This window comes from Perna viridis, chromosome 6 (assembly GCF_037379345.1).
Source record: "Perna viridis isolate PV_CMFRI_1.1 ecotype Kerala chromosome 6, ASM3737934v1, whole genome shotgun sequence".
NCBI lineage: Eukaryota > Metazoa > Mollusca > Bivalvia > Mytilida > Mytilidae > Perna > Perna viridis.
Genome location: NC_142450.1, coordinates 27,966,388 through 27,977,589, shown reverse-complemented (window position 1 = coordinate 27,977,589; position 11,202 = coordinate 27,966,388). Strand labels below are relative to the sequence as shown.

Below are 11,202 nucleotides of genomic sequence, written 5' to 3'. Positions count from 1 at the left end.
ATATAAAAATGGATACATCAAAGTCGTTAAAGTGATGCTATGACTTAAGAAATTTTTTGACGAAGGTTGTGTGAATAAAATTATTTTAATTAATTAATCTATTAAAGAATACTTAATATTTGAATTTTAACACTACAACAAAAAGTCTCTGAAATTTTAATATCTACATAGTAACTCTTTCATTTTCTTATGTGAGTTTTTCACACTTTAATACTAAATCATTTGGTGTTCTGATCAATGCCGAAGGAATAGCAGCTCCTCCTGCGTTCAACGCTTGTACAACAATATCACAACAGTTATTGAATAAAAAGTGATAGCCTTCTTTAACCTTTGTTTTCCACCATCCTATAATTTTACTGGGATCTACTTTACTTGTTGAAATATGAAAAACATGATTCGCCGGACGTCCGGTGAAGTTATTTCTTTCATCGGAGTAATTCTCTGGAAGCCTTTCTTTTATGCGACCTTCAGTCTGAGAAAAAATAATAAACTTCAAAAAAAGATTAAAAAATGCAGTCAAAAATATTCATCCGGTGCTGCTTAATACCACGAAAATAAAAGCTGGGGTATTGACATAATATTCAAAATAAAAATACAGCTTAGAAGTAGGATTGTAATTCAATGGTTAAAACAGCATAAAACTATGCTTCTGACACATAATGAACGTGTCAAAAAACTTTCGAAAAACTGCATTTACGCAGTTCCTTTATTTGACCCGATATCAATATTTTAAATACAGTTGAAAATTAAAACATGGCAAAGACCATATTGATTTAAATTTTTATATTCACATTTAATTGTGACAGAACATCGATACCATGATCACATCAACGAACATCTATAATTTATTTATTTTTCTTTTACATGAGACAAAACTTTAATTTCTGATCCAATAAAATGTTTGACACAAGATAAGCAAATATGAAGTAATCTCTCTGACCACAAGTTCTTAATTGATTCAAGTGACAACCATGATTTTCTTCGTATTGGAGCATTGTGATTTACGGTAAAATTACAAAGAAATCCGTACACTATCACTAAAGGTTATACGCGGAAATCAAGAAAATGATGGCCCTTTGTTCCCAAAAGGTTCTAGTCACAACCCCAGTCCTCATTTTGTGGTATAATACGTTATTGTACATTTCAAAAATTGTCTTGACGATAAATGTCTATGAACGACAACAGAGTAATGCAGATTTATGTTGTAGTAATATAAACATCGTAATGACATTTCGGTAACCTACATTAGGTTAGGATTCTAGAGAAATAATATAAATTAAATTTCAAACGCATTGCAGAATAAAATCGAAACATGTTCTTTAGATGTGATAATGCTCCGAATTTTATACACATTCCTCGGGCTTATCATTGCACATAGTTAAGGAGTATGAAACCAATTGCAGGCAATTCGAGCATTTTTGTGAATTTAATTTGGTTTAGTTCTATTCAGTTCGTTTTAGAAATTTACATTTATTACGCACTGTCAATCTAATTAAAGTTATACCAGCAATATATTCCATGCAGTCACTGCTTAGTCACTAAATGCATCCTCACATTATCAAGGGTTTTGAGTACACTTATGCCTGTGGGACGACTCGGACATTATGGGGTTAATAATCAATAATTTGCCGAATACGTAATTCAGGTTTATCAACACAGATGTCAGAAAATACATACCTTCTTGTTCTTAAGAGAATTTTTGGACTTGGAGTCCGTTGGCCACCAGCTTATGTAAACATCATCTACCTCTAGAGAAGCATGGCCCCAACTATTGTCTGATTTTGTCCAAATATACACAACAGTCATAATTGTTTAGTTAGGATCGAGATATGCTAAATTCGTAAATAAAAAGGGAAAGATGAAAATCAATGCCATCTTCTAAATACGCTAATTTATTTATATATAAGCGAATTAAAAAATTCCCAAGCCCCTTAGAGGGACTAACTCATGTGACTCTCTTTTTTTAGCATAAGGGGAGCTGACCCTCCGCCCCTCCCCCTTGGATCAGTATAAAGAAGCATCTTTCCTATGCATTCTTATGTTAAATATATACTTAAACGCTATGAACTAAGTAACTCACCACAATTGATACTAGTGACGGGTTCTTTATTCAGACATTTAGAGATATTGCGGTGTCGGAAATAATAAATTCAAGCAATTACAATTAAGGACAGTCACATTGCACAATGCCTTTTTGTACAAGTTTGTTAATTTAGAAATGAACTTACTAGCAAAAATATGTCGTGGATTAATTCTTATGAAGATTGCTTTTTATAAACTTTCTTACCAGGATAAGATATTTTTGTCTCTGGCTTTTACCAATTTCTATTATTAACCAGTATTCATTTATTTATATCACAAGGAACATTTTAAATATTTGCAGACTAAGTCACTGTGATAGGTCATATACTTTCATACGAGGGAATGGGAGGGATTTTTTCGAACTTTTTTTCTCAACATTCCTCTATGTAGATAGGAAAAGTCGTGCATAATATTTTGTTCTAGTCAATGAGACAACTTTATTCATTCTCTAACTCTTCTATCACTCGTTGTATATTTATATATGAATTTTAGTCAGTGTCATTCCTGTTAAGATTTGTCTATGCGCTCGACATGTAAAAGTAGCAGAAATAGAACTTAAAAGAAATTCCTAAAAGCAATGAAAATACTTCGGTGAAGTATGTAAATACATATTGATTAAACGCAGAGTAAATCTGGTGCATTAAATAGAGATGTCCAATCCATTTAACATAAATTGCTCTGAAAGAAGATGCTCCTGAAGAGCCTGAATCACTTACCTGATAAATCATACCCTATTAACTAAGTAAGTAAAGGTATCATGCTTTGTTACCATGTTTGACAAAGAATGCTGAAAAAAGAGTATATATTGAAGAATACTGTTCGACCAAATGAGTACCTGAGGCACTGTAAAATGTTGGAAATGCCTTCAAAGTGTTTTTAGAACCTCTGAAAAAATAAGCAGTTATGCCCTGTTATTCCACCAGGTCTGAGGTGGCATTAGCCCAGTATAGATTTGCTTAAAAAGAACTTAAAATGAAGTAAAACCAAAGCTATACAAAATTTTCATAATCACCATTCATATCAGGAGACCATTTTTACTATAGAAACCAATTATCGTTTAAATCAAAGTAAGTATAAAAAAACGGGAAAATGGCCGCCTAAAACAATCTCTTGTCAACACCATTCAACTTAAAACACATAGTTTCCTAATGATGGAATCTAAGCAACTGGTAAAAATGGTTGTAAAATGGTAGCCACTTTAAAATGGCCGCCTAAAAATAATTTCAATACTGCCGTCAACTCAGAATATCATGTTTATCTTATGGATAGCTTTCATTTTCATAATTCTTCTATAGCTGAGAAAAAATGTTCTATTTTCAGTAACGGGCCATGTTGTTTTGACCGATGAAAAATCATACATGATCAGTTTGTGGAGGAAACCCTACAGAATAATTTCAACTTTTATTAAATTTTGTTGCAATTTATTTCAGAGTGTTAAACGACAAAAAATCTGTTCCTGGGGCCATAATTCCTAAATAGGAAGCAAATCATTTTGAAACCTTTGTCAAAGGTCATTCTCCTGATGGTGAACAATATAGCCCTCTATCAGAATTTTGATAAATTCAATGGTTTTTGAGTTATTTGCCAAAAACTGTATTTCGACCCCATTGTTCTATTTTTAGTAACAACGGCGATGTTTTTTTGTTAATCAAAAATCCAAACAGTCATTTTGTGCAGGATACCCTGAAAAACAGTAATACAAACTTTCATTAAATTGTGTAGAGTAGAATCTGAGGAGAAGATTTTTGAAAATAGTAAAAACAAAAACAGCAAACAAACGACCAAAAAGGACAATAACTCCAACATGGGTCAACAGATTGTCACCAACATTGCATCACAGATATATCTAATCATGGTGAACACTTTAAACAAATGTCAGAATTTGGTTTAATAACCTTACGGTTTTTAAAATATACTGTCTGACCCTTATAATATATTTAAGAAACAGTGTCCATGTTTTTTCACGGATCAAAAATTCAAACGGTCATTTTGTTTTGTGCAGGATACCCCTAAAACAGTAGTGCCAACTTCATTGAATTCTGTATAGTAGTTTCTGAGGAGAAGATTTTTGAAAGTATTAACATAAAAAAGCAAAAAAAAACAAAAAAAAAAAAAAACGTCTAAATAAAAGGAGCAATAACTCTTAACACTTAATGAGTTTGCAAAAAAAAAGTTGTCTGACTACTGTGTTCTTTTTTTAGTAACGGTTGGTTTTTTTTAACAGATTTTGAAATCAAAACAGTCATTTTGAGCACGAAACACTTATATATTAAGCTTCCTCCAAATTAATTCTCCAGAAAAACATTTCGAAGATCCCCTTTAAACATCCAAAAAAATATTTTCGAGACCTTCCTCTTTCGAACACTTCCTTGACGAGCTGCATCCCGGCTAGAAGTAACCCGCGTGCAACTTCCACTCATAAATCCAAATATGCTTTTCATTTGCTTATTATAGATGGCTTAAATGCAACTTATTTGGTTTAGTATATGTCGGAGAAACGCAAGAACGATTAAACAAAAGAACGTGCGGTCATCGTTCGGAATTTAACACCATCAAATTCCCGACAGTTTATCAACACTTTAATCAACAAGATCATTCAGTCCTCTCCATGAAAGTTGGTATTTTAGAAAAAATTTACCATCCTACGAACAGACCGGTTCTACGTAAAACTATCGTAGGAAAAGAGAGGAGTACTGGATACGCAGACTAGGTACTGCAATACATTACGGATGCAATGACAACATCAAAAGTATAGGAAACCATCACCACTATACGTCATCTAAGTTACATGATGTCTCCATAGATGGTCACCTTCCTTTCATACAAAAACCTCTTGGAGTTCATCACATTAGAACCAAACTTTATCCTATACCTCTCACTCTACTACACTCCCTTTACAAAACAAGTCTTGACACTCCTGTTTCTGACCCCACCTCATCATTATACAGACTTGTTGCCATCATTTTGGATATTGGTTTCCACAGACTCCTTAAACCAATTTGTGTGAAAAATCAAGATGAAGAAAAACGATCATTTCTTCCACTATCGTTTGTCAACAAAGGTATAGATGCAATTAATTTGGCTAACATCCTCCATCACAAAAACGTTAACAACACAATTCCCCAATATTTCAAAGACAAATCCATACAATTATTTCATATTCCTATACTCCACCCATTGCATCCAAAATTTTCAATTATAAAAGGCTATTGCAAAACCTCGAGATTGAGGACTTCAAGGCTAAACCACCAGACTGTTCTTGCAAAACCTCTCCATTCAAATATGGTCCTTCTAGTCACGTCGTTACGGGAGATTTAACCATCATCGAAAACGAATCTCTGCGTAATATCCTTTCTAAAGGTCTCAAGTACCGTGAACCACGCTCCATAAACTGGAATTATAACTTTAAAGTTCTTATGGATGCCGTCAAGGACTATGCAAGAAAATGGATAAAACGAGAACAAGAAGACATTGATTCTCTGTCAGAGTGGTTAAAGGCTGTGAGGTCTTTAATTTTGAAACGAATGAAAGTTTTAACTGGGTCAATGAGTGCCAAGGCTACATCAGTTTTCGAAGACCCCGATGTAGCAAAGACATTGTCTACTATACATGACAAATGTGTTGTCGTACCAGCAGACAAAGCCCAAAAACAACATTGTTTTTGTCCGCAAAACGTTTTACATCCAATGTCTATTATCAGAGGTAGACGTAGCAAATAATAGCAGTGATAAGGCCTATACTGCTACCACACTCTCCAAAGAAGAGATTGTGGAAAACCATAAATCTGTGCTATCCTCTATTGGTCTCTCAACCAAAGACGATGATTGTGATTTACCGTCTATGTACTGGATTCCTAAACTCCACATGAATCCATACAAACAACGTTTTATAGCAGAATCTGCAAAATTTACCACCAAACCTCTTTCAAAACTTTTAATTTCTATACTCACAACTGTCAAAGAGGGTCTGTAGTCCTACAACAACACTTGTTACTTCCGTAGTGGTATTCAATGTGGATCCTGAAAAATTCGACAGATCTTTTGGAGACAATTAGTTCAAGACTATTATCTGAATATAATAGCATTAAAACCTATGATTTTTCAACACTGTATACTTCTATCTTCCATACTCAGTTAAAATCCCGACTTAAAAACATTATACATCGTTGTTTTTCCAAAAAGATAGTACACCTAGATACAAATATATAGTTCTTGGTAGAGATTCCTCATACTTTGTAAGAAATAATTCCAAATCATTTTCCAAATATACAGAGGAAGATGTTTACAAAATGCTAGAATTTGTAGTCGACAACATATTTGTCCAGTGTGATGGACGTGTATCTCAACAAACGGTCGGCATTCCAATGGGAACAAATTGTGCTCCTTTACTTGCTGACCTATTTGTTCACTGTTATAAGGCTGACTTCATAGCTGATCTGATCAGAAAGAGAGAATATCGTTTAGCTAGATCCTTCAATCTCAGTTTCCGCTATATAGATGACGTATTATCTTTAAACAATCCTAATTTCGGGGATTTGATACATCGCATTTACCCAAAAGAACTGGAGATAAAGGATACTACAGACACTGTGAAGTCAACCCCACATTGACCTACAATTAGAAATCGATGGTAAGGGAAAATTATTGACCAAACTTTACGACAAACGTGATGACTTTTCATTCAGAATTGTCAACTTATCTTTCATCTGTGACAACATCCCTTCAGTACCTGTGTATGGAGTGTTCATATCAAAACTAATACGTTATGCCAGAGCTTGCCGAAATTACGCAGACTTTTTGTATCGCGCTAGTACTCTAACAAATAGGCTTCTGGAACAGGGTTATGTTGCTACAAGATTGAAGTCATCACTACAGAAGTTTTATGGTCGTCATCATGAAATCGTGGATCGTTATGGTGTATCCATCTGCACCATGAAAACTGATTTATTCAACGGGTCATGGTTTTCCTTTTCTCGTTTGTCTACCGCGGACTTGACTTTTTATGAGCAACTCGGCGGGTGTTTCTAGAAAAGCAGAGGACGCTTACCCTACCGGTGCACCTGGTCCATGCTCCCAGTTTTTAGTGGAGTCCGAGTTGTTAATTTGCTTTGGTTACTTTGTATGTATGATTTTAGTTACTTTATGTTCTTTCTTGTGTATGTCTGTTTTCCATGTCTGGTCATTGTCCCTGGATTACATTCCTTTGATTACCGCTATAACCTTGGTTCCCTTGATTACTCTTTCAGGTACCCTGAAAGCTCCCACCTACGAATCATTTTGTCACAAACAAACAAAAACAAAAACAAAAACAAAAACATTAAAAAAACTGATCATAAAGAATTATCTTATTGACCACTTTTTATACCTCATTGATGCAAAAAATACTTTTTAGTTTATTTCGTTGTTAGGTTTAGCCAAATTCCTTTTTTATTGTCCTATTTTTATACCTCACTAAGGCTGAAGGCCTCGTGGGCTAATGCTCATCATTAGGTATAGCCAAATTCTGACATGGATAAAAGTGTTCAGCATTACGAGATCTATCTGTGGTCAAAGGTTCGTTTTAGTCGGTTATGCTATGTTGGAGTTATTGCTCTTTTTCGACGTTTTTGCTATTTTTAATGTAATTTCTTTAAAAAAAAAATCTTCTCCTCTTACCCTACTCGACAAAATAGAAACAAACTTGGTATGAATGTTCCTTGGTTTATCCTACATAGTACTGATGTGTGGATTTTTTATCCATGGAAAACACATGGATGTCGTTACTAAAAATAGAACATGGAGGTCAGACAGTAGTTTCTCGTATATAATGTCTCCAAAACCGTTAGGTTTGGCCAAATTCTTTCAGTTGCTGAAATGATCCTTATCATAAGGCCTACGAAATTCTCCAGAGGTACAAGTTGTCAGATGACTCCTTGTAAGAGCTATTACCATTTGAAGGTGAAAATGACGTTTATTTTTGTTTTTTGTTACAGTTTTAGCCAATATCTTCTGTATGCCCATTAGAAAGCTAAAATGTTATATAAATGACAGATAATAAGGAAGAAAGTATGAAATTCGGAAAGTTCCTCCTTTAACGACAAGGTCATTATTGTAATGGTTTTTGTACAAGTTTGTTATCTTTAATTTATCAAACTACTTGCAAAAATAAATCGTGGATTTATCTCTAAAACGATCGCTTTGCAATAACCTTTCTTACCAGGAAAAGAAAAACTATTTTTGTCTCTGGCTTTTACCAATTTCTATTTTAATCAGTCTTCATTTATTTATATCACAAGGAACATTTTAGATATTTGCAGATTAAGTCACTGTGACTGATCATTTACTTTCATACGAGGAGATGGAAGGAATTTTCAAATTTTCGAAAGTTTTTTTTCAACATTCCTCTATGTGGATAGAAAAACATCAAGACCCCCTTCCAAAATATAATTTTACCCTATCTTTTGATCTTTTAATTGGCTAATTACACATCTCAATTCTGTATGAAATAGCCCCTCCCCAAGTTGTGAAATACCGTATCGTGCACCATATTTATCGTGAATAATATTTTGTTTATGTCATTACAACAACTTAGTTAATTCTCAAACGTTTCTACTACTCGTAATATTTTTATATATTTATTGTTGTCAGTGTCAATCCCGTTAAGATTTGTTTATGCGCCCGACACGAAGAAGTAGTAGAAATAAGAAATTAAAAGAAATTCCAAAAAGCAATGAAAATACTTCAATTAAGGATGTAAATACAAATTGAATGAACACAGAGGTAAAAACTGGTGCACTAAATAGAGGTGTCCAGTCCACTTAACATGAAATTTCTCTGCACAATGTAAGAATCCAGACCCCTAATAAGACCCGGGGTTCCTCTAATACAGAGGAAACAAACTGTAATCAAAATTTTAAGGGTTTTTAAAGCTTTTAAACATTGTCAAGCAATTAGAAAAAAATAAACAAGATAACCAGAACAATTAATATTTAAAAATGTATACATTTGTAACCAGCAGTAAATAAAAATAAAAAAAAACAAAACAAAGACATAATATTATATAAGATAAAAATGCATAAACATGTTAATTGCAGTCGACAAGTGTAGGAATACGGGAATTAGCACTGCAGAGGTGAAATTTAATGAATGTTTTATGCAAACCAGAAACAAATTTCGAAGACCCCCTTTAAATATCTAAAAAAAAGTCGAGACCGTTTTTTGTCAAACACTACCTTGACGAACTGTATTCCGGCCAGTAGTAAACCCCATGCCACCTCCACTCAAATACCCAAATATGCTTTTCAGGTACCATATGAGCTCCCACCTACAAATCAATTTGTCGCAACAACAAAAAAACAAAACAAGAAAACAACAACAACAACAAAACAAAAAACAAATCAAAACAAAACAAAACAAAAACAAAACAAACAAAACAAAAACAAAACAAAAACAAAACAAAAAACAAAAAACAAAACAAAACAAAAACAAAAACAAAAACAAAACAAAAAACAAAACAAAAAAAACCCAAAAAAACTGAAGAATATTTTTATTGACCACTTTTCATACCTCACTGTGGCAAATAAACCATTTTAAATCATGTAAACATACACACGTAAACTTCAGATGTGTATCAGCTGTTTTCATTCATTTTAGTGGCGTGAATGAACATCAAATTAATATTTAATAGAAATATTGAACGTTATGTTTTGGAAAGTAAATAATTCGTCAATGAATAAAACGTTGTACCTGTCTATGAGTGAATACTGTGACCTTATAATGCAAACAACTATTGCTATATCTGACATCGATCTAATTAATTCGCCCGTTTCAACTGACATAGCGGAAAGTGTACAGCCAAATATTGACAATATGGTGGGTCTAAGGTTACCGTAGTAGGTCACAAAAATGTAAAATAAAATACCGTAATTGTCGTATAAGAATCGATATATCACGAAAACTCCAGTGTTTCATTGTTTTACTCAAGGGCATAACTTTTATGCCGATATTTTATCCCTCGCTTTCGCTAGCGACTGCAGAATTCCAAGAATTACTGAAAAAAAGTAGCAATAAACATTACATCCTTATAACAACAGTTCACAGAACTTCACCGAGCAGCATCTTGCACATGTTACATTATTCTCTAAGGAACTTTTTCCTTCCATTGAAATATATTACGAAATTTGTACATACTCATAACCGTTTAACACATCTTGTTTGCCTGCTAACTAGTAAGAAGAACTGTCTGCCGATTGTATGATATTATATAATCTTGCAACACACATCTTCTCAAAGTTTTGCCTCTTGGTCCCTAGTAAAAGCTTGCATGTTCTCTGAAAAGTATTCATGCATCATAAACAGCATCAAGACGATCAACATATTGAAGTTAATCTTGAATATACAGCACAAATATTAATTTCACATGGTCAAATGTCCTGATTCATGAGGTTTAGCATGTTGAGAACTTTAAAGTATTAAAGTATTTACATTACAAGTAGACGCTTATTTGTTCTTTTCGTTCATCTTCCTAATGAAACTAATAATGTGCATGATATACTTTAGAGCGCATAGTTTCTAATTGTTGAAGAAATTGTTGAAGATAGATTTAAAAGGTGGTCCAAGTCTCCAAATTGGCATAACACGTTTTGTGTTTCTTTCGTTTTTAGATTAGGTCGCTGTAGATTGAATAGTAAAGGTGTGATCTGCTTGATGTTGATTGTATATATAAAGATTTCAATTTCTTTTATAATGTCTTAATTATCAACTTTTTGTACTGTTATATCAAAAGATTTAAAATTTATTCCCGTATTTCAGCAGCATGGTCATCAATACTCATCTATGCAGCTATAGTTTCGATTGTTCATAGATTACCAATCAGTTTTCGGTCAGTCGTATCCTATCTATTATTATTAAATGAGTACCTATTTTGGACTAATTACACTTTTTTAAAACTTGTATTTGTCTTTTTACCTGTTGGGTATGTCGAACTCTAGTATCGCTTGATATATCCTTGTGTTCTTCAAATTCATTGACGAATGTATACATTTTGGAGATGAAACTATATTTGTAACATATTCTGTAACATTTCTTCATATTTTTGACATTCTCAATAATCTGTTTTATTTTCTTTGTATTTTTTCATACA

The 11,202-nt window shown here is 33.2% G+C and overlaps 1 protein-coding gene across 1 annotated transcript; it reads right to left on the bottom strand.

The window, feature by feature from the left end:
• Positions 1-74: 74 nt before the first annotated feature.
• LOC148614352 (uncharacterized) lies at positions 75-2,296 on the bottom strand. Its single transcript, XM_088588452.1, has 3 exons — positions 2,229-2,296; positions 1,678-1,832; positions 75-472 (listed from the first exon to the last, which is right to left on the bottom strand). Exons 2-3 carry the CDS (start codon positions 1,804-1,806, stop codon positions 188-190), a joined length of 414 nt encoding a protein of 137 aa, XP_088444578.1. The 5' UTR covers positions 1,807-1,832; positions 2,229-2,296; the 3' UTR covers positions 75-187.
• Between the last annotated feature and the right edge of the window lie 8,906 nt (positions 2,297-11,202).